The following is a 23,402-nucleotide window of genomic DNA, read 5'->3' as shown; positions in this document are numbered from 1 at the left end:
ACAAGAGGTCTTCCTTCCAGTGGCAGAAGAAACCCAAAGTTCCGAGGAGAGTAGAGAACCGAGGAAGCAACAAGCAGCAACCATTCTTTCCGCAATCGCATCTCCACCAAGACTCCTTTAAATAAAATGTGGAGTGGTAGTCATCTCCAGTCAAGCAGCCATACGACCCGACTCTGGCGGTGCTGTTCCAGGAGGAGGTAGCTAGAGAAGAAAAGTCAACATATCGTTCCCGCAGTGGCTCGCGGGTCAGTCGCGCCGACTTACATCAAGCCTTGTGTTCTCGGCCATTAATCGTTGAACACCGATACCAACACCCTCAATCACGGCCAGGAAGATCGCACACATGATGGCGCCGTTCCTCGCGGCCTTGTAGCCTCCTCGAACCGCGAGGGCGCCGCCCGTGAAGAATCCCGCGATGATGGAGTTGTATGGATCTTCCTTCTTTCTGATTCCCTTGACCGCGCAGTCAAATGTGCTGAACATGCCGCCCCAGACGCCGAAGTTGCCTCCTGTGACCGGTGCTCGAGCTTTGATGGCCGTTAACATGCCTATCCTTCGTTCACCGTAGGGCGAGTTTCTGAATCCCTTGATGCCGTGCCATAATGTGCCTGTGATCATGTCAGAGGGCCATGTGCCAGTGTGAACCATCTGTGTGTCTCACCTCCCAGGGCGCCCATACAGAACGCGCCTCCAAAATCGGACAAGGCAACCCAAGGGCAGGGATCTCGAGAGTGATCCATTGTTATGGTATAGATTCAAGGAGAAGGTCAAGACCGACAGGTAGAGGAGGAGGAGAGGTAAGAGCCGTAATAAAGAAGATCCTTAGGCGAAGAAAGCGTGCACTCAGATATCCAGATAGAGACAATTGCTGCGAACTTTGAAGTCGAGGCTCGCGGACGACGCACGGGGATAGGAACCGTTGGCGATGGTAGAGGAGTCCAGTCTTGGGTCCCCCTCGACAGCTCCCAGAGGGTAGTAAATTGGGCTTAGACAAACAAATCAATGAAGGTCGGTAGCGTAGAGAGAAAGTGGTCGAGTCTGCGATGGAAACCAAGACGATAATGTTCTCACAGATCGACATCCGGGCATTTTCGAAATTTCGCCGCATGCCACGTGACTCCATGTCAGATCAACTGCTGCTAACCGTCAATCCATCGATGCAGAGCAGTCACTTGTACATGGCGCATTGTTCATATCGGAGCTTAGAGCATATGTATATTTCTAGAGAAGTCGATTTTGTGCTATCATTCAACTCATCAATTCGTAACTAGAAGCGGGCCATATGTGCTCCGTCCAACTGCCGTTCAGAAAGGAAAAGTATATATACCAAAAGGCTCGAAATAGACAGACTTCCAAGACTGGCCTCGGCTTCGACATCACCGCCTGGACAAGGAATCAGTGTCCTTCATGGCGAACATCCTTCTCAATGGACTTGGCTTCTTAACCTTCACGAGTGCCTTTTCTCTCTTCTCCGACTTGCTGCTCTTGCGTGATTTCGATCTGTCACTTCCCACCAGCGTACGGTCAGGATCCTCATCGAGGACGCTGTGCTTCCTCCTGCTACCTGCCCGTTTCTTGCCCCTATGCTTATCTTCAGCCCGCTCCCTCGGTAGCGGCAGATGGCCCATACTAGCGGCCGCCATGGGGGTGATGAACTCGCCCTCGACGCTTGTGGAGACGCTCGCGGTCTCGACGTCTGAAATGCCACGTCTCCAATGGTCGATTCGATCGAGTTCATGCACGTCCAACATTTCATCCACCGGGTCTCCCTCCTTATCGCCAATTCTGGCCTTGATCTTCTTGATGATCTTGTAGCCCCCAAACATGACCACCGTGAGGCCGACGCCCACGCCAACGGCGATGAGAAACTCCGGCGCGGCAAGGATGGCAAAGACCGTGGGCGCACCCGTCTTGAACGCCATGAGAGCAGCCGGGGCCATCTTACTTGCCAGATTGCTGATCTCGGCCAAGGTCAGGGCGACGGCGGCCATGGCGTCGGGGTTCTTCTGCAGGTGCGCGATGATGGCTTTGACACTGTGTTGGGCACAGTTGGCCTCCTCCATGAGGAGCTTGCACTTCAAAACCAGGCTGGACATCTCTTGCTTTTGTAGCGTTTGCTCCACCTTGGGATCCAACATGAGTGATTCGGGGTGGAATTCTCCATACGCAAGATCCATGTCAATGTGTGCCTCCATGTCTGAAGTCGAATGTGACCGCATAGGTGGGGGACGATGCGGATGAGACGAGTCCAAAGGAAGGTCGGTGGTTCGGCGAGCGAGCGTGCCACGTTCATGATGATCGATTGGGGAAGTCGGCGCAGAGCGATAATGGCCATATAGCTCCTCGTTAAACTGTGCTAGATTCGGACGAGCATCAACAGCGGACACTGTGCTTGGAGCGTAGTATGTCTGGTTGAAGCCCTGTCTCCCTAGCGAGTCGGCTGAATAGTGATGACCGCCGGCTGATGGTCTCTCCCGGTCATGGCCGTGTTCTCCTCTTCGACTGCGGTGCCCGCTTGAGCGGTGCGATGTGTCCGACCGTGCGTCTTCGGCCATGGTCATTGCCTTCATGGACTTCCGCAGTTGTCTTTCTTCTTTGGCTCTCCGCTCAGCCACAAGCTCCGCCTTTCGCTCGAGGTATGCAATTTTCGCTTCCTTGAAGACATTTTTCAACTGTTTGCTTGTACTGACCACTTTGTTGGATCTATCGACGATTGCTATGGTCTGTGTGATGGCGGCCATCCTGACTCGATGAGTGGGAAGATAGCCTAGATGGTACTTCTGCTGTTATGAAAGGACGCTGGACTGAATGGGCAGGTGAGGGACAAAGTGACGTTGGTACGAAAACGAAGTCGGAGCAGGGGTATTGTCAATAAGAAGACAGTGTGATGCCGACTCTTTTGGTGAATGTTAATCACAAAAATGGCATGGCTGGAGAAAGAGTCGGTCAACAAAGACCTACGATAAGACAACAAAGGAGGTCACCCAGAAGATGGCTCGAGTCTTTTGTCTCCTGCAGAGAAAGACTCGACCACAGAGGGCGGCAAGTCCTGAGGCATTGTCAATTGTCACCAATTACAGGAGCATTGTCGCAGGATGAGTTGCGTGGCTCTGCTTCATTGCCTGGCAAGTGTCGACGATTGAATGTTGGTGGTTGGACGAGGATAAGCATAGCCACGCTGTGGCTGGGTCGTTGGAGTTGTGGCGCAGGGATCTCTCGCGCAGATCATGCCGGTTGAGAGAGACTCTTGACGCTCCAGATTCGCCTGTGATTCTTACACCAGGTCTAGGCCTGCGCTGTCATCGACCTCAAGTTTATGTACACTCAAGCTGCGTTGACTCGATGCTGGGACCTGATGCACTGTCCGTGATACTTCAGGCGAAAAGCCGTATCCCTTGAAGCTATATACAAGTGATGGCATCCTGGCTTGAAGCATTCATTCACCTGTGCCTAACGTCCACCTCGCCCTTCGTTCTTATTGATCACTCGCAAGAAGCTTCTCCACGGCGGCGACCTTGTCCTCCATGGTCTGTGCCTTGTCCGTCCGGCTTCCAATGCGGACGTCGGTCTGAATCCGTACGATGCCCTTTTCGTGCAACAGTGTGTGAGCCTGGCCGATGAGGCGGGTGACATCGTCCCAGGATCCTTCTGTTGGAGAGCAGCAAGCAGAATCAGCATATGAACAGACCGATCTTGAAGGATGTAGAAACATGAAAACGCTTAACAGTATCAGCGGCTGGCTGCTGTAGCAGTGACAAATGATAACTTCCAAGCGTCCGTGACGCTTGTCAATGAGACATCCGACTTGATCCTTCCCTAGCATCTCCAACCATGGACCTTGAGCTGCTGAACCAGAAATCAAGAAAATACCAAGATGATCAACAAGAAGCCAAAGAAGATGATATACCCTCTTCTCACTCACACATCCAACCAGCAACCAGCTTCAAGCAAGGGGAATCCAAGTAATCATCTGTCTGCCCAGATCCGCCAACTTGAAAGCCTCTGTTTTCTCTGTAACTAAGGTAGTGGTATGTGCAACTTACCAACAGTAGTCCCCGCCGAATGCATACTATACTTCAACCCACTGGCCTTCATCAGTCTCTGGACCTCGGCGATCTGGGCGGACACGGAAGCGGTCGGGGTGCCGATGGGGATGAGACAGAAGTCGGCGGTACATTTGGGCGGGGTGGCAAGGTTCTTGAGATCGATGGATGGTGATGAGGAAGACATTTTGTCCGCTGAGTGAGAGTCAAAGTAAGATTGAGAGGACCTAGACAGTTGGGTAGGTACTTGGTGGGTATTCTTGATTAAGAGTAAATAAGATAGCGAATCTCTACATACCTAATAATATTAATATTATATCGAGCAAGGCTGAGAGCGGTTTGCCTGTTCTAGAAGTAGAAGGTGGCTCGATGCCGCATGATGCCGCTGCTCTCCTCACGAGGGGTTGAAACTGACCGCAGGACCCGTTGACCGTCCATACTACTAGTCAGTAAGTACGTATATCAAACCCATTCCTTGATTGTCTATCTTACATTGCGTTCCTGGTCTATTCGACAGCTATACCGAATCCCGACATTAAGTTCAGATGGATACATGTATATCAGTTGCATCGAAAAGCTGAGAGCGAACATAAATCACAAATCGACCACAGGACGCATATGCATTCGTTTCTTCATGTTCGAGTCGACCATAGATCTATTCACCGAATCAAGCGGGAACTCGTATAGATCTGATCGAGCCCCGTTGACTTCTAGGATACTCCGAAACCCGCTCACTTCCAATCGTAAAGTAGGCTTTCGACATGACCGGCTTGCTAACCCAAAAGAACTTTTCCCCACACCCGTCGGCTTTTGGATGCCCAAATATCTCCCTACAGTGGAGTGCAGTGATGTTAGGAGTTGCGTACACCAGACGAACATCTAGGCAATGGCACTGCCACCAGTGAGACGGATAACTTGACCTGTAGCATTTGTGGTCAGTAAAAGTGGCCGAAAAGGCAGTACAAGAAGCCAGAAGCACTCACCGTTCACCCATTCGCTGTCAGGATGGCACAAGAAGATGACCACCTTGGCAATGTCGTCTGGAACGGCGCATCGACCGAGGGGAATCAACTTCGCAATGCCGGCCTCGATTTGCTCCAGAGGAGTGTCCTTGGTGGCACCAGGAGAGTAATGCCATGCGTTTTGGGCGAACATGTCGGTCTTGATACCGCCAGGGGCGATGGCGTTGGCAGTGATACGCTTGGGGCCACCGTCGGCCGCGAAAGACCGGGCGAAACCCTCGACGGCAGACTTGGAACCAGCATACAAGGCATGGTTCGGGACACCCAGACCAGCAGCGATGGAGGACATGAAGATGATACGACCTCCCTCTGTCATCACGGATGAATCAGCCACCGAAAGAAAAAAGAGGTACCTCAACGGAACTGATCGCAATCGCGCGGACCAAACTTACCGCTTAGGTACTTCAGGGCATGTTGACCGACGAAGAATTGAGCACGTGTGTTGAGGCCAAAGACTTGGTCATACAGCTCCTCGGTGACGTCCTCAGGCTTGGAGAAGGCCTCCATGCCGGCATTGTTGATGACAATGTCGAGTTTGCCAAAGGCCTTTATGGCCTCCTCGAAGAGCTTGGTGACCTCGGGAGTCTTGGAGACGTTGGCCTGGATGGCGACCGCTCGACCACCAGCTTTCTCAATCTCGGCGACCGTGGCCAGAGCCGGCTTGGCCGAACTGGCATAGTTGATGATGACGGCGGCACCACGCTCCGAGAGGGTTTTGGCCAGGCCGGAACCCAGACCACGGCCAGCACCAGTGATGAGGGCGACCTTGCCGTCGAGGCGGATGTTAGATTGAGAGCTCATGTTGGATATGGGATCGAAAGAATTCTTGTTGGGAGAGAGAAACGAGTGCGGCGGAAGCTGTTGTTCAGGGGTGGATGCTGAATTGAACGGTGCGGGTGAGATGATCGACAACGCGATATCAACAACACGAACGATGCGATGAGGAAGAATACGGTGCGGATAGATGACAGACTGAAAGACGGACCAAAGCAAAGTGAGAATGATACTAGTAGTAGTCTGATGGTGATGGTGATGGTGAGGATGGAGTTGAAGGAATTAAAGGACAACGGACGGGTAACAGGAAAAAGGGGGAAACACGATACGGGTCCGGCCCTTCCTCCGATGCGGTCTGGTTGTGCGCGTGTGTGGCAGTGACAAGTGTGCTCCTTACCTTATTCTTAGCCGTAGCAGCGCAGCAATAGCAGTAGCAGGAGGGCAGCGGGAGGACCAGCAGGAGTAGCAGGAGGAGTCTCCTTTCCGACACTAACTAATTCGGACTGCGGTCACATCAATTTGGTCTCCGGCCAGCTAAACATGTTATACTCTGTAGGGTTATTATAATCACCAACGGTATGCGGATGACTGGAAACATGCCCACTGTCGTCCCAGGTAGTAGTTCGACTATAAGAATATCAGCCCGAACCCACCAACTCGGGTTGAGAAGCCTTCAAGGCTAGATCTTTAGATCTCCCGGTCCTCGAGATGCACTTCTAGGTCAGCAACTTGCCAACAAGATGGTTGACGGAGTACGGTGGTTAGATCAGCCCCGGCCCTTAGAATACGTGTGGCGGTGAATCCTAGGTGTAGCGGGGCGAAGAGGGGCCGAATGGTGAACAGCCTCAGGGGCTGAAAGTGCCACCCTAGCCCCAAGGTGTTTGTTGTCCCAGGCACCTTTAGGTCCTGCAGTGCCTGTACCAGGGTTCATCAAATATCGATCAGTCACCAACGATGAGTTATGAGGAGATGGCAGAGCGACGATAAGGTAGTAATGAAGGATGAGCCTATAGGTACGTGGTAGGTCGCTGAAGGGAGCCAACCAAGGCAATATACTGTATAGTGAGTGTCATTCACGAGCACCATATTCGTACTATAGGCACCTACTCACCCCCACCGTCCGTCTCTCCCTGTCACAGCTTATTAGGAGGCTGACCCTTTTACCCACCACTGCATGCCTTGTACTGACCCCTTCCACGCAGCCCACTCGCTACTCAGCACAGTCCGAACGCTAGTCGGACGTGTTGATGTCTGTGGTCCTCAGCTCTTTTTCCAAGGCATCTTCAATTTCAGTTTATTTTTAGCTCTTTCGCGGCCTTGTGCCTTGAACAGAGTCCCACTTCAAATTCCTTTCCAATCCCAACTTCTTCTGGCTGGGTCTGCCATCAAGAAGCCAAGTGGCCTCATCCTATGGTAACACATGATGGATCTCAACAGCTCAACCCAACGGAGTTGAATGAGACTGCGGGTCTCTTGTGGATGGTATGTGGCAGCGTACTTGCAGATGCCTATCAGTATATGCCTATATCAATTGCCCCGATGATCTCCATTGCTCTACTCTCCGGTTAGCAGAAGACAAGTCAACCCGTACCTAACGAGGCTATCTTGTATATCTTTCTTCTTACTTTGCTCTCCCTGCAGTTGACTACCTACTTACTAGGTACCTAGTACCTAGGTACTGACGGTCAGGATCTTCTCTTCTACCTCTTCTTTAGGTATATTACGACGTAGTATATCTTTCGATTCCCTACTATGTCCTGATGCCTCTCATCCTTTCCTGCCAGAATAACACTCCGACCATTATTTAGACAAGGCTTTAGCCACCCAGGTACCTACCATAGTACATACAGTACTACTGCACCGGCACCCAGCCAGCCCTAGTACCTTGACGCCTCGTTCCAACATTCATATGCCTCCAGAGCACCTACTACTACCTTAGCTATTGAGTTAGCGTCCAGCCCCCAGGATCACTACCTTTTTAGACTATACGTCATGTTTGATATACCTATCCCGCTTGTCTCCCATATATAACCTACCCGTACTATACGGTACATACCAGGTACCTATATATGTTGCTTGGTAGCGGAAACGTCGTACATGTCCCACCACAAAAGCCGCTTCGAATTCGATGCCATGACACACCCGTATCCTCCATTCACTTTCCAACCGACGGAGCAGAGGGCAGAAAAAGGGTCTCAGTCTCCTCTCCTCGGTCCCTGATCAAATCCGTCGCTGAGACAAACTCCGTACCTAGTCTCTGGGGTACCTTAGTGGAACGTAACTCCGTATCGTGGCGTCTTTGTCACCGAGCCGCGGCTCATAGGACGTAGCTCAGAGCCCGCTACCTCGTCCCGTCCATACTGTCACGCCGTTGCGCCAACTGTCACCGGGGAAGAGGCATCTCTATGTCCCTGGTTGAGGTGGGGACCATTAAAAGTCAGAGTACGTATTCCTTTGATATACTACCTCAGAACAATAGCTACCTACCTAGGCAGATACCTAAACAAGAAACAACAGCCTTGGGTCTATCAGTCTCGCTCTCATCACTTTCGCTCCAGGGTGGCCAAAGAAAGCCATAGGAAACGTGCCGTGTGCGATCTTCATTTCCCCTTCCCTCTTCCTCCTCCTGTACTACTACTGTGATGCGCAGTACTAGAACAGTAGATCCAATATACGTCGTGGTTTTAGTACGTATCTAGTCGAGCCCCGTAGGGACCTCTGGACCTGTAGCAGTAGTCCACGCCCTGCACTGGCACTGCAGACCACGGTATCGGCGACAACCAAACTCCGACATCCCGACTGTCCGGACGTCCATCGTCGAATCTAAACCTTAACATCCTAACTAGTAGTAACACTCAAGGCTGTCAAAACGAGTCGTGATCTCCTCCTCCTACCAGATCAGACCTTCAGACCCTCCGACGTTCAGACGTTCAGACGTTCAGGCGTTGACTCGACCCGCGCTTCAAGAGCACTAAAGAGGAAAACGTTGAGCCCAAATGACCCCCTCTCCCCTGTACTGTGTAATACGAATTAGATAGCTCGGAAACTCCCCCTGGTCACTGCGTTCGCGTGTTGGATTGACACTGTCAGGTAGCGTTGTAGCGTTATACCTAGGTACATAGTGGACAGTGGACAGTGGACAGTCCAGTATGGGGACGGGGATATGTCGACGTAATCAAGGACTGGTTCGATCGATCGCTTTGATTCATAAACGGCCAGTGCCACCACCCCTCTCCGAGCCCAACTACGGACTGCTAGTCTTCGTCCAGAAGCACATAAGGAACCAGGGGTCCTCTGTCCTCTCCATTTTCCTCTTCCTTCCCCTCCTGATGGGCCCAGGATACCTCTCTTCTGGAAACTCGAAGACTATCGAAGAAGTGGTCTACGTGCTGGAGAGAAAGGATGGCCAGTTACAACGACGCCAGTATCGACGTCGTCCAGATGACCGTTTTCTGGCATGGGTTGATCAAGGCTTCCCGTGATCAAATCAGCAACCAATGAGCAAATGCATGTCGGGCTACCAATAATACTCCAAAGTCCTGCCTGCCATCCCATGCCAGCATCCTCCAATGGTGCCTTCCGGGATATTATGATCCAAAGATATGATCCAAAGACAAATCCTCCAGGATATGGTGGGTAGTATCACACAGGGTCCGAGAGGTCCAAGATGAAACTACCAATCCAATCCTCATTAGGGCACGACACTCCCACTCTTCTATGCCTCGAAACGCCCAAGCTATGTCATCGTCATCATCAAAACTGCTGTCTGGCATATATATACAAGGCGGTGACATCACGCCTAGTTTGCAATCAAAGCGAAAGTGGTGGAGAGGGTCGAGCTCGACATCGCGATGGCTTGCTTCACTCCCTGGCGAATCGAACATGTCGGTGGGCCCGTCAATTGCTGTCCTTCCAGTTGTGCATGAATATCTGGAGCTTGTGTTTGATGCCATCGGCCAAGCGCATCGTCGAGTCGTCCTCAAGGAGCTCAATACAGTGCTGAAGCACGTTCGAGGGCACGTCCATCGGCGCAAGCGAGCCATCCGGCCGCGACAACATCGGCGTCCCTTCTTGGTACTTCATGTATCGGCTGATTGCCTCATTCTCTGGAGTCAGATCATCAATGGGAAACGGTCGGTCAGGCTCGAACTGAGCCTGAGTGGGCGAATACCGCCCGCCTCCTCCCGCCATACTGGTGGCCCAACCTGTCAACGCAACCCGATAGACAGCACCTGCCCACCAGGGAGGCCGGACAGGTCGTGGCATAGATCGGATCAGGCGAAGGATTTGTCCACAATGGAAGTAGGCCTCGGCCGGCTGATCGATACATCTCATCTGAAGCCACGATTCAAACCGGAAGGATCCCAGAGCGACCTCATGCCGGGCAAACTGCTCAATGTCCTTGAAACTCGAGATCACATTCAGAGAGATGAGGTGATACATGATGAGATTGGCGCAGGTCGTCCAACATGTCCCCTTGTTGCCCGAGAAGCTTTGCTTGCTGATTGCATACCAGTGCTGCAGGAGAGAAGAAATCTCCTCCAACCGTGCCTTGGTTGCTACCCGGGAGACGCTCCGGGATGCTTTGCCCTGGTTACCACCATCTGGTAAGCATGTGATGAACTGTCGCAACTGGCACACCTGAGCTTGCAAAGGATGCAGCAGCAGCCGTAGCTGTGTCGGCGATAACACTTTGCCAGCCAGCTCTCCGTCGACAAAGCTGGTGAAAAAGTCCCGTACCGACGCAGGACTTTGATACGTGGAGCCATGGACTTTCTCGAATAGCTCGAGCCAGTCCACGGCAGACTCGGCATGCCAGAGGTCATCCGAATCCGGCATGGGTGCGTGAAGGTTTACTACTGACAACAGCGGGGTCGTGTCCGAGAAAAGACTCATCTCTTGGTCGACGATAACCCAAGAGTGAGTAAGCCTGCCGTTGCACCCAGTAAGCACGAATTTTTCTTCAAAAGGTGAGCTGGCGTGAGCACTTACCTGTGCTTGCCTTCATGTTCTTTCCAGTCTTCCCAAGCCTTGTCTGGCTCATGTCTACACCGATCGACGTTGATACATGAATCAGCGGCATTGAGCATGCCTGAATGATCAAGCATCTAAACAAGGTCAGTGCAGGTCTCTCGACTTGGGTGGTACAGAACTTACAGCCAGGTACATGCCCCGCTGGCCCATCGCCATCTGTAAACCGGGTTAGATGACCTCGTGCGTCCAAACGACATGCAGACTTACATCCATATGCCATTTATCACCGGACCACGCGGCAAGACAGGTGAACAGAAGGGCCGATCGGAGTACCAAGACCTCTCGAGATTGGAGGACATCTTTCTCAATCGTGTCGAATAGAGAAATCCGGCAGGCTTCCGTCAATCCGCTGGCTACATATCGCGCCTCGACGGTGGCGGTCGACGAAGCCCCGGATGCAACCATGAGGAGGATGAGCAGACTGGCCGCTTTGCTGTTATGTGACTGCATGAAGACATTGGGATCGAGACGTCCACCTGGAACTGACGAGTAATAGGGCTCGTAGCGGACCACATAACTTCTCAGAAAGTACTGCATGACATCAGGGGGAGGGAGCATCAAGAACGCGTCGCGGCTAGAGTCGGGGCTTGACGGCGTCTCCTCACGAATGGCATGGACAGCCTTGTGGATTTCCAATGCCTTGTGGAGGAAGCCTTGAGTGATGGCAAGCAACTTCTCCCGCGACCAACCCACGATTGGCTCTGTGACAATCTTTCTCTCAGTTGAGATGTCTAAAGAGGATTCATCCAGCTGAGCGGTCCACGCCGTCCAGGTTGCCTGATTCCGGAGGGTTTGAGCCAGACCTTCAAGGTAGATCGCGGCGGTTTTAGGTGGGGCAAAGGAATATTTTTCAACGCGGTTGCACTGGAAGAATGGCCAGGCATGATGGGCAGCCGATACAGCATCAGGCTCTTGCAGACCACTTGTGGAGGTGGAGGAGTTTGACGGAGAAAGACCGACAGGGGGGGGGTACTGCAGATGATTGGGTGGGCTTTCCATCTCCAGTCGAAGTCCAAGTGGTGTTGCTCCCTCATGCATCTGCATGTACGAAGGCATGTGGTTGGGGGTCTGCATGCCGATCTTCCCCCCCGTCAGAAAGTGATCATTGGGATCCTGTAACATCGCAGGAGGGCTCATAAAGTCGACCAGCAGGTTGGTTGAGTCGAAATCTATCATGCTTGCTTGACCACTATTCATGGTCAAGAAATGGTTGTCACCGTCGTGGTCGTATGGCGTCCCGTGCATCTGGATGAAGTTCTCCATCTGGGGCATCGTTGGCATCATCGGCGTGATGGGAAACGCCATGTCTGGAGGAGTTTGGGTAAATCCATTCCGCAGCAGTTGAGGCTCCATTTCGGCACCAAACATTGCAGGCGCAATCGGGACATGGTGATTACTATCAGGAAGACTCAGTCGGTGCTGTGGGATGATATGCGGACTCATGGTATCTGCAAAAGATTAGACAGTACCACATCATCGCACGGCCTCAGTCCAAACTCACTAGGCGGTCCTCCATTGACGCCTGGAGTGGCAGCAGCAAAATGGGACAGTTGTGATACGTGATATGAGGCAGAGGAATGCAGAGCACGCTCGGAGTTCGCCCGAGGAAGAGGATTACGGCGAGTGGGATTATGAGAAGATCGTCGAGTGGCTCGAGACTGGCACACAATCTGCTTGCTCACACATCGTGAACATGGGACCTACAGCCTCGTTGTTAGTACCAGTCAATATAGCAGCCCGGGAATGAAATGAGCCCAGCCGGTGGACGGCTTGTGCCGCCTTCAATTCCTCATCGCTTCACCCCGGCCACTGGAGCCCTGCGCGCGAAGAGAGAGAGAGAGGGAGTATTGATTGTGTTCATGGTTGGGGTCGAACTGACCTTCTTGTCACACTTGGCCTTTGCCTTCGCACAATGAACGCAGGCGATGGGCATGCGTTCAATCGGGGAATCCATGGGGGTTGGATTCAGAGGACGACGACGGGTTTCGTAGCAGTAGGCCGGGTATGGCACAAGGTTCGATGCATCCGAAGTTCCTGCTCTTTTCCCTCCAGCTTGATATCAAGGCTGCCCAAGCGGCCCGCAGCCTGAGGAGGGGCGACGACTGGAACCAGTTGGGAGGGCAGAAAGACGATCAGGTTGGATGCAAATTAGCATTATCTAAGGGGCTGAGGGCGAACGATAGTGTGTCGGTTGGGTAGACTGGGAGCGAACGTGAATAACCCGAAAGGCGCAACGAGAGGCAGGACAGTAGCAGAGAATGTGTGCTGAGCGAAAGTAAGAGGTGAGCAGATGAGCATATACGAAAGAGTGAGGACGAGGATGATTGACGAGTATGAGCCCCCCAGTAGTACAGAGAGGTAAGAGACGCGGGTCAGCTCTCTACTTAGTAAGAGATCCAAAAGATCGACGACGATGGGATGGAGCCCATGCAAGCGTGCATGGGGGAGACCAGACAAGAAGCAGGGCTGGCGACACCCACACTCCCTCACTCTTGCATCGCATGTACTATGCAATGCAGTGGGCAGCCATTTCGACTAGGGTTATTAGTATCAGGGAGCCATTTCTAGCATTGGCCTGTCTGTACTTTGCAGGGCAGGAAAAGACCCAGATAGGGCGACGAGAGTCAATCATCATGACTTTGATTGAATCTCATTGATACCGGTATGACCACTAGTACCTTTCCAAGGTTGACAAAACCCACCGTCACAATCAACACTGTCCGGGAAAAGAGCTTGGTTGGTACGGCTGAGGGCGCTTTTGTCCACACCTCGGCAGGAAGATGATGACGGCACTGCAGTCGAATAATTTTAGGTACATGGATAAGGTATCTTACTCCTAAAAGTGGTACCTGAGGTACGTCCCGTCTGTAACCTGATGATACCTCCCATACATGGCAAGATACCTACCATTGTTGAGGTTCAAGATTGTTATATTGCCCCCGTCCCGTCCTCCACTCGGTTAGTAGATGCCTATCGTATGAGAGGAGCGGTCAGGGACCCTGAGAAGGGAGATACCCTCAACCCTAAGCCCTCTCACAGCCCGCTGGTGGTGACATTTCATTACTACTAGTAGTTGCTGCCATCCAGCCCCTTTGGGGATGCAGCAGCAAAATACGAGAACAGGGCCCCCTTCAAGCCGGTGAACAAGCAAGGGCAACAGTGGCCTGTGGGCAATGGGGCAGGTCGGGCGCGGGGAACGCATCTTAAATCTGCCGCCCTGCGAATAAGCCTGTTGCGTGCACAGACTCCACGGAAGACCCTAGGCTTGATGGGCCCGAGAAGCCTAAGAAGGGGGGCACCCTTCAGGCACTCAGACCCAGATCATTGGGCGCCTCTGACAATTTGTGCCTTTCACTCCATATCATCATCATCATTCCTTGACACCCTTTTACACCCTGGTACCGAAATGGTTATACACCATGGAGGGGCGGCAATGCAACTTGCACAATGGCCTCTGGAGATTTTGGCGTGCCCTGAAATAGCCACTGTTGCTTTGCCTGGATGGGCTGACCTCACCATCCCCCAAAAACCTGGGCTGAAAAGAGGAGGCTCGGTCAGGATCGTTCAAAGGGAGTGGCGCTGGAAAAAGCAGTCCTCGCCTGATTCAACAATGGCCAAACGAAATTCTGCATACAGTAAGGATCTCTCTCATGGTGACAGATGCCAATTCGGCTTCCGATCACTCGCTCGGGATTTATTTGTTTCCTACTAGGAACCTACCTACCAGTAAGGCACTCACCGGCGTCTTGACTCCGTCACAATATTACAAGTCGTTGGACCCGTGGAGGGTACCTTTTCCGCGCCGTCACTCCCCTTGACAGCCGAGAGCTCAAGCCAAATCATGCCAACCTTAGCTGGTACCACTCATGGATGCACTGCACTGCGCATCGACCACCTGTTGCCGTGTCTTACTCTTTGGATGCGGTGCTACTATGTCAAATATTGCATTCTGCTCGTTTAATTCCATTAAACTCTTGTTCTTCTGCCGTCCTCCTCTCTGAGTCCTCGTCCTCGTCCTCGTCCTCGACCCCTGTCACTCCTGGCCACCTTATTAATCGCGCTCGGTTGCGAGCTGCCCTGGTCCTTGATGATGACCGACAGACTGTGGCTCTTCCTCAAATGGTTGCACCAGATGGTGACAGCTGCTTCAACATGATGGACTTTTGGGGCCTGTACCCCATGAAAAAGACACTACACGGGTGGCAGAGCAACCAACAAGCGACCTGCAAGCCACGTCGTCGTGGAGAACAACAGGCTTATGGCAGCGGCGTCCAGTCTTGCAATGCCTCGTGCCCATCATGGCGCAAACCCCTCCGCTACTAGCAAGATAACACGAAAACCATGCTAACCATGGCCGAAGTGGGCGAGCAACTGTGCACATGCGTGCGAGTATTGCCATGCCTTGTCGCCCAACTTGGCTTTTCACCCGTCTGGCATCCACCAGTGCCAACTCGGTCACTGCTCTTTCGAACCAAGAAACGGTCATTCACGATCAGGCTAAGCTCGAAAAATAGTCACAATTCTCAGCCAGCCATCCTCAGCCATCCTCAGCCGCCCTCAGCGAGAGTGATGTCAGTGACTTTTTTTTCTCTCCGTACGTTACTGCTTCTGCGCGTCGCTAGTATTGAAAGAGCCATTCAAACGTTGTGCCAATGTTCTAGTTGAAAGAGATGCTGGTAATTGTGTTGCCAGCTCATCCTGTTCCAATGTCTACATTTACCCAATTTGGGTGCAATGCGGTGATCCCTCTTCCCTTCAACGTACACGGGAATTTTCACATCTGGCATATGCGAGGAGCACCTACAACCGCCGCGATGCCAGCTCAGCGACAGGGCAATATACGCATCCACCTACTATCGCTGCAGAGCCCGCTTGGATGCGGGACCCCTCCTTCAGCCTCACTCATCAAGAAAGCGAGGAGGTAGGTCCCTTCGTATTAGGTGTACCAATACATCGAAGGGGCGACAAGTCTCTGTCATTTCAAAATCTCACACCTTGGTTGCGCCATATCATTTCTAGCCTTGAGTCTACTTGCCGAGACTGCCTTCTTGTCGACGCTTCGTGGTTAGACCAGCAATTGCGTGAACTCATTCTCGATGTGACCGCCAATCAGGCTTCACCATTGGAGGAGGAAGTGGTCCCTAGAACATATGAAGAGATCACAAGTCTCTTGAACTCGGTTGGGCGTCTGGTGATCTTCGTTCGGCCTCATCGAGCGTAGATCCCCGCCACCTCAACCCCAGAAGACAACTTGAATGTACAATGGAGAGCTGCCTCTAAGTTCAGACTACGTACTTCCCCAACTTCACGGCAAGCAGCTCTGCAGTCCGTGCGCACTGCAGGTTCCGAGACTTTGACTGGATTACAATGATGAATCAACGACAATCTGCTGGGCAAACTCAATCTATAGCGGGGCACGGTGTCTTCGGCGAATTTCTGCAGAAGCTTCGCATTCAAGATAGTCGTTGCTGCGGTCGTCGCCATGGTCGAAGCCGGTTTCTTTCTGCCAGAGGAAGTTACTTTGACACCCGTTCGACCAACTGACAACATACACATGTGGGTGTTTCTAGAACGCGTTGCTTACAGGGTCCCCGGCAGATACTCCCTCTCTCCCTATTTGACTCAAATCCACTAGTAGGCGAAGAGCAGCTTATCTCTCAGTCAACGAACGGCCGAACTGTCTGGGATGTGGCAATATCAAGGCAGGACAATATCCTGCAACCTCTGGATATGCTCCATCTGAAAGTAATGCAAGGCCCTCCACAAAGTATGCAACTGCAGCGGCAGGTCAAAGATTCAGCGAAACTCTTGTGAGCACGGTCTAGATCTCGATAACTCGCCGGGGTACCGCCTTGAGGTCAAATGCCAAGGGCCACACAACCTGACTCAGCCTGTTCAAGGTGTCAGCATCTATGGCTTTTATCCCGCCTCTATCTACCTTATCTACCTGGCTATAGAGGTCTGGGGGCACCCTTCGCAGTCAGGCCATCGCAGCCGCGCTAGGTTCACGCGAATTGGAGCGCTGCATATGAGCAGTAGTAAGGGGGAACCCTAGCATTTGTTGTCCATCTCGGATTCGTTCGGCAGACCACCGGTACGAGGCGCGGTCGGTAATCCCGGATGACATCTACAGAATACCAAAACAATCTTGCTAACCTTGACACAACTGGTGTTGTACACGAGACTCACGCTCTTGCATGAACTGCTGGCTGCAACCGAAAACGAAAACCAGGCCCTTCACAAAGGGAGACGCAGTGGAAGGTAGGGTGTGAGTGGCATTGCATCCACAACGTACGTGGACCGGTGCAAGAGCACCGCCATGTCCTCTTGCCTTGAGGTGGAATCTCGTGCTACAGACCCGTCGATTTCTCAACCAATATATCTATGTTCAAACGACTTGGGGCAGAGAAACTCCATCAGATACAAATTCTCAACGCGTCGAAGGCCTGTACACGCTTCGAAGTAGGTCGGCACAGATCACCATGGTGACGAATACATTTGAAAAGTCGCGTCCCATGCTTGCAAGGCTATCCCGGTCCTGAACGCTGCTCTACCGAGATACACTCGGGCAGTCGCGACATCCACATTGCTCAATCCAGGCTGCTTGACGATGTGTCAAAGGCTGGACCAGGCTTTTCAAGCCAGCTGTGTTGTACCCACCAAGAAATCGTTGACCTGGCGACGAGGAGCACAAGGAGAGACTACAACATGCATCAAGGACGAGTCGGCTCCATTCAATTGTACCATCCCGCGATCCAGGTGGTAGGCTTCTCTCCTCGCCCGGCCTCAGCAGTCGTATCGCATTGCACTCTAGGCTGTCACATTCATGCGACGCAAGGGGCCTTTCTTTCATCAACTCTCGTCGTTGTTTCACGGGCGTCATGATCGTTAAGTAGTGCCACCGTTATGCTCGATATTGGTTCGCATAGCAATATCTGCATATAGCAATCGAGCCGACACGAGCTTCCGATTGGGTACCAACTCGCTCGCGGAAGTATTACAGCCCCCGCGTTGCACAACATATATCAAGAACCAACAACGCGATTTCCATCCGCCGAGAGGCTGTCGCATTCGCCGAATACCTCTCACAGAGCTCTTGGTTGACGGTGGTCGCGAGGACAAGATGACCCTGAGGATGGTCACGCGGGCCAATATTCATCCGCATCTGTCTCAGATCGAGTCTCCTCGTTGAAAATCGTCCTGACCTGATCAGGCTGTTGCTTCCCGATTGTATCCCGGCTGTCATTGCCACGATTCAACCGAGGAGAGACCCAGCGCTCCCGAGCCACAGCAGTGACTAGTACGGCCGCCTCACTGCTCGCTTATAATCGATCAAGCAGGGAGAGAGAGCCCTCTGTGCACGAAGACCGTCGGATTGGATCTGTTTCAGACCTTCCTTGGATACCCCAGGTGAGACGCCCTGCTAGGCATGCCGTCCCGCATGAACTCAGATTGTTTTGACAGCGGGCAGATTTTAGCCAGCTTATTAGTGCATATACATGTACGAAGCTGGATAAGCTGTATGTTGACACTATCTCAATAGGTACCATGATGGGTATCCACAGAAAGCATTTTCGTGCCGCTCCAGGCACGTGCTTGCGGTTCCTTTGCAGCTTGATGAATGCGTGGCATACTTACTGAGAAGAAAGCTCAATGTCTCCGGACATGCTGTCACTTCGCACTTTACGCAAGGTGAGAAAATCACGGTTGCTTGGTCAAAATGTATCTATCTAAACAACTGGTCTTGGTCTCATCGTCGGGACTGTCACCTGTCAAGATCGTCCATCGATATGCACTTCGGGCGAAGAGATCTATGGATTCAAACGGAAACATTGTCCGTACCAAGATGGTGACGCGAGCCATAATGCGGGCCGCCCAAGCAAACCTGTCACGCAGATCAGGTCCAGGATGGACTCGCCTAGACACACCTGGCGTTTGCAGTAATACCGCTCAGTGCTGGCTGGATCGACTTCAAAGTCAAGAGAAAGCAGTCGCTGGCAGTTCCGAAGAAGGGGCACCGTGACAGTTGCGCAATACCGGCTCAGGCAATCGGCAGGCGAGTCTATGAGCCTCTCCCAATGGAGATGCTATCAATCACTTCATCCTTGTCTCTTCACGTTCAGGTTATCATGGATAGGTGAGCTAGCGACCCTTTCTGACCCTCAAGGAGCAAAACTCTGTCGTGCCTTATCTTGGTGGTTATTTATAGACTACGATTGCAGAGTCTGTAAACTTGTCGTTATCTGTGCTCCTGGCAAAAGAAAAGAAAAGTATAGATGGACATTAGTCCAAAATCTTGCATTTGGAGCTCTTACACTGGGTGATCCGAGAAGGGATCATCGACCACGGCTATCTGTGTACAGGGATATGTTTATCCGGTCAAGGTAAAAGTCAACATCGCCGGCTGATAGTGGGAGACCATCTGGAAGTCCAGATCGGTCAGAGTCTTCCCCCCTTGATTGGATGGAAAGCGGCATGGCAAGATTGCGGCATCATCACTGCCAGAAGGAGGCATTGGTCTCAACGGCCTGGCACCAGCCCTCTCTTGAGCCAGGAAATGCCTATCAAGGGCCATACACTCCAGACAACATGGCCCGTAGATGGCGGCAACCCGCCACTGCGACTTATCAGATCCATCAAAGTCGAAGCGTCATGACACGCGATCTGGCAGAGGTATGTTCTCCCATGACTTCAAGGCAAGGTCGAGGTCTGTTCTTATCATTTCATTGCGATCCGACTTGCAAGTATCTAGAAAGGATGTTTGATCTTTCCACTTGATAAGGCTGTCTTTCGTGTAACCTGCTGCCGCAAGTTCAATTTGTCAAAACCGCACAGGAAGGTTATTGAGGTAGTAGGTATCTCCTTGCAGCAACTTATTACACTGTCCGGAAAATCAGGGCTTTTGTTCTTGTATTTTCGTCGGATGCAAGGCTATCTATTACCTTGATAACTCTTGTGGCGCGGATATAGCTTTGCAGTGGAAACACATTAGAAGAAAAAGTGCAAAATACGCCGCCATGAGAAGATCAGAGCCTTTGTGGCTGTAGAACTAGTCAAGTACGTGGCGCCAATGTACTGGTCAATAATGACGGACTGTTCGCTCACAACTACCTAGGATACCTAACTTTCACATTGAACTCGTCTGCCTTGAAGCAGATAGATACCTACCTACCTACCTAGTAAGGTATGCTACGAGATAGCATGTTTCAACTCCGTCCCCCATATCAGTGTAGCTGAGCAATAAAAAGACTAGCTGCCCTTATAAGCATGATGATTCTCAGTGCAAAGACGCATATGTTAGGTACGTATTTACCGAGCTGGTTGTCTACTACTAGGTAGGTATGTTAAGTGAAAAGCAAAAAGCAAAAAAGATTGTCGAGACCCGGGGTCGAACCGGGGACCTTGTCGGGTACTAAGTTCGCATTTCTGTGAACGACACGTGATGACCACTACACCATCCCGACCAGATTTATGAAACTCCGTTTCGTAAGGGATTTGGAGCCATAAATCGAAAGAGTTTTCTGCGGTTTTGGTATATAATCCAGACCTCTCATACTGGTGCGTTCACCTCTAGCGCAGCCTTGGCGCAATTGTATTCACCTCACCTCGGCAGTGCAGTGTAAACACTCGTAGCTACATAGGTACTGGAAAAGACACGACCTACCATGGCTTTACAAGCGAAGGTGTTATGGGTCAGATGCGTAGGGTAACAATGGTAGGAGCACAAGAGATGTATCCTCTCGCCCAGACTCTTGGCCATACAGAAAAAGTATTCCCGAGATGGTATTCCAACACTGCTGTCCCTGCTTGGCTTGGAGCCAGAGCAGTCCTGCAGAATATCTATAGACAGCATCTCCAAAACATCAAGCCCAGCTCTCTATTCCACTGGATCCAGACCGTGGCCAGCACGAGGATAAAGACAAGCGGACAATTCGACGGTCGCTCAACCTATTCCGCTGTCTATCGAAGGTAAGTCGGCCTTTGTTCTTGACGCTGGTGTTTTTCCTGAAGGTCTTTTCTTCTTGCGTCTTGTTGAATAGAAGAAATGATCGGGATTCCTTCTCTTGGGTAAGGGACCTGTCTGCCTGGCTCCAGGAGACTCGGGCCTAATCTTCTTGCCGGTGTCGGTTCGCCTCATCTTTTTCGCTGTTGGGCTCGAAGCGAACGATACGTTCGAATCGGTCGCGATAACAGAAGGGCGAGGGCGTCTAGTACCTCATCACTCCAGAGACTGCATTTCCTTCCTATGATATGGAGAGAGACAATCCTATACTTATGACTACATCCCCGACATGGTGATTACTACGCCTTGGAATGTTGCTCAGCGTCCACGTCCTACAAGGACCCATGGCAGGCTATAGGATGCATGTGTGCATGGCAAGCACCCGAAAAGATTCGAGAGCCTGCATGGCTAGTCCAGCTCTTGAATAGTGCCCTGGCACATGTCTAGCTGGTCTGCTGCTCGAAGGACTCCGAGACCATTCCTGCTAGACAAACAGTGAGTCTGTAAAACCCGCGGGCTTTGTTCTACTGGATTTGAATATACTTTCTGTGATCGCTCTGTCGACCATTCTGTGACCTGAGGAACAAAGCAACGGGCTTCAAGTTTCAGGACCTTGTCAATTCAGCTGTTCTTTCGTCATTGTGACTAACAAAGAAAGTCACGCTGGGCTTTCAACTTCCATTTGTGTCTTGCCTTCTAAGACAGAACGAAGCAAAGAAGTCTTTGTTCACATCGACTCTATCATCTACGGCGAGGACATAATGGACGATCTCCATTGCCTGCATTGATAAAATGCAGCAGTCTCTCCGGCTCCCTTGACACTCAGCATCGCCTTTCTGCTGGTAGGTTGACCTGGGCTGACGATTCCAGCCCGACGATTCCACCGCAGACCAGTCACTGTGATCGTCTTACAATATTCACTCCTCCTCAACCTAACCGACCATGACAGTCATGCCTGACCAAGCCCAGATTGCCCAACCCGCGAGACCCGACCCGGCCAGCTTGCTGAAGCGAGTCAAAGGTTCGACACGGAAGGTGACTCCGACCCGCAGCTGGTATCGAAGATGCTTTTCGGGATGTGTCAAGGCTGAGAAAGATGATGAGTTGACTGAACAGCTTCCATCGGCACAGATCCGAGATTTCCACTTAGGAGATAGTCCAAGCAGTCACAGCAGCCGACGCAGCAAGTTGGCAGGCAATCTGTCACGGTCAGGTTCGCCAGCTCAGGGCAAGTCTCCACAGACATCTCGAGTGGGTGAGTACTTGAACGAGTTGCCGTTCGAGGCCCGACCTACCACCAGTTTTTCGAAATGGTTTGAGAAATCGCAGTCGGCGGACAACCAAATCGCTATTTCAACAAGCGAAATTTCGCTCTCGTCGACTCTGTCGGGCAGCGGACTCGTGAACGAGTGGCAGCAACCTCTGTTGCTTGCGGGTAGCAGTGGTGTGCATCCAAATATGACCCGTCAGAATCAACCTGGCCATGTTACAACTATTGATACTCCGGATGATTTCAATCGATTTACCTCTGACTTGCGCGGTCGGACCGAGCTGGAGTCGCATTCTGTGTCGGTGGAAACAAACAAAGCACGACATCATCGAGGGCAGTCCCATGCAGCTATCTCCGTTAAATCGACAGAAGCCGCAGCCGAACTCACTGCTCATCCTCTCATCGACTCTACCCCAATACCTGTCACCACCACATCTGTTGGGCCATCCGGCCGGGGAGGTGCGGGACAGTTCAAAGCGTATCCTGGCGAGATCAAGGTAAGTTACGTCCCTCCCAATCTGCAAGCCGGATGGGCAGGGGGAGTGCCACCCATGCTCCGAGCTGGTCATGCTGGACGCTTGTGGCCCAGCATGCGCTATTCAACTACTAACATGCCTCAGCCAGGGAATGATAAACCAGATGGCCTTACAGACCCTCAGCCCCCTCGATATTCGTGGCCCCTGGTGGACTTTGACGAAGAGTTGTTTCTCAACTCCAACCCTGCCCAAGTGGGCCTGGTGGCTCCTCGACGTCGGCACCCGAAATATCAAGAACCACGAATTCCTTCGATGGAATTTAGTAACAATGGACTCGTGGAAGAAGTCACGGCGATGCTGGGCAGCCTGGACGATACAGAGAAGCAGCGGAGACAAGCAGATTATCACGAGCGGCGGCGACAGCGGCGTGCCCTCGTCCACTCGCCAGTCTCGCCTATCGTTGATCATGGGAACGGGAGGGGCATCCACGAGATGGAAGCGTCCACCACTACCACCACTGCACGTCCACAGCAAGGGAGTGTATCTCACCAGCAGATGCGCAGCGCTACCCTAAGTCCCGTCTCGCCAATCCAGTCTGCGGACGGCCATCGCCAGCGAGTAGTCAGCCATCAAGAATACAACTGGCCTCGATTTAGCGATGTCCAGGAGTATCAGGACCCGGCGGACGCATATAGTCGTCAATACCGCGACCGCAGACGACAGATGCAGCGAAGCAAACAACTAGACGTTCGCACAATGAAGGAAGAGCAGATTCGTTGA

The 23,402-nt window shown here is 52.1% G+C and overlaps 6 protein-coding genes across 6 annotated transcripts; 1 reads left to right on the top strand and 5 right to left on the bottom strand.

The window, feature by feature from the left end:
• Positions 1-150: 150 nt before the first annotated feature.
• A1O1_00484 (mitochondrial import inner membrane translocase subunit tim-17) lies at positions 151-740 on the bottom strand (the record flags this gene model as incomplete). The annotated part of the gene is made up of 3 exons (XM_007721402.1): positions 151-201; positions 265-608; positions 662-740. The coding sequence occupies 3 exons, from the start codon at positions 738-740 to the stop codon at positions 151-153; spliced, it is 474 nt and encodes a 157-aa protein (XP_007719592.1).
• Positions 741-1,376: 636 nt separating this feature from the next.
• Positions 1,377-2,741, bottom strand: A1O1_00483 (uncharacterized protein; the record flags this gene model as incomplete). The annotated part of the gene is made up of 1 exon (XM_007721401.1): positions 1,377-2,741. The coding sequence occupies one exon, from the start codon at positions 2,739-2,741 to the stop codon at positions 1,377-1,379; it is 1,365 nt and encodes a 454-aa protein (XP_007719591.1).
• Positions 2,742-3,475: 734 nt separating this feature from the next.
• A1O1_00482 (uncharacterized protein) lies at positions 3,476-4,230 on the bottom strand (the record flags this gene model as incomplete). Its single annotated transcript, XM_007721400.1, has 2 exons — positions 3,476-3,648; positions 4,044-4,230. The coding sequence occupies 2 exons, from the start codon at positions 4,228-4,230 to the stop codon at positions 3,476-3,478; spliced, it is 360 nt and encodes a 119-aa protein (XP_007719590.1).
• A 692-nt stretch (positions 4,231-4,922) lies between these two features.
• A1O1_00481 (3-oxoacyl-[acyl-carrier protein] reductase) lies at positions 4,923-5,866 on the bottom strand (the record flags this gene model as incomplete). Its single annotated transcript, XM_007721399.1, has 3 exons — positions 4,923-4,963; positions 5,027-5,374; positions 5,458-5,866. The coding sequence occupies 3 exons, from the start codon at positions 5,864-5,866 to the stop codon at positions 4,923-4,925; spliced, it is 798 nt and encodes a 265-aa protein (XP_007719589.1).
• Positions 5,867-9,736: 3,870 nt separating this feature from the next.
• Positions 9,737-12,178, bottom strand: A1O1_00480 (uncharacterized protein; the record flags this gene model as incomplete). Its single annotated transcript, XM_007721398.1, has 4 exons — positions 9,737-10,769; positions 10,832-10,947; positions 10,997-11,029; positions 11,081-12,178. 4 exons carry the CDS (start codon positions 12,176-12,178, stop codon positions 9,737-9,739), a joined length of 2,280 nt encoding a protein of 759 aa, XP_007719588.1.
• A 9,649-nt stretch (positions 12,179-21,827) lies between these two features.
• Positions 21,828-23,402, top strand: A1O1_00478 (uncharacterized protein; the record flags this gene model as incomplete). The annotated part of the gene is made up of 2 exons (XM_007721397.1): positions 21,828-22,643; positions 22,767-23,402. 2 exons carry the CDS (start codon positions 21,828-21,830, stop codon positions 23,400-23,402), a joined length of 1,452 nt encoding a protein of 483 aa, XP_007719587.1.

Source organism: Capronia coronata (genome assembly GCF_000585585.1).
Source record: "Capronia coronata CBS 617.96 chromosome Unknown acBCG-supercont1.1, whole genome shotgun sequence".
NCBI classification, from domain to species: Eukaryota; Fungi; Ascomycota; class Eurotiomycetes; order Chaetothyriales; family Herpotrichiellaceae; genus Capronia; species Capronia coronata.
This window is presented reverse-complemented; position numbering and strand designations above follow the sequence as displayed.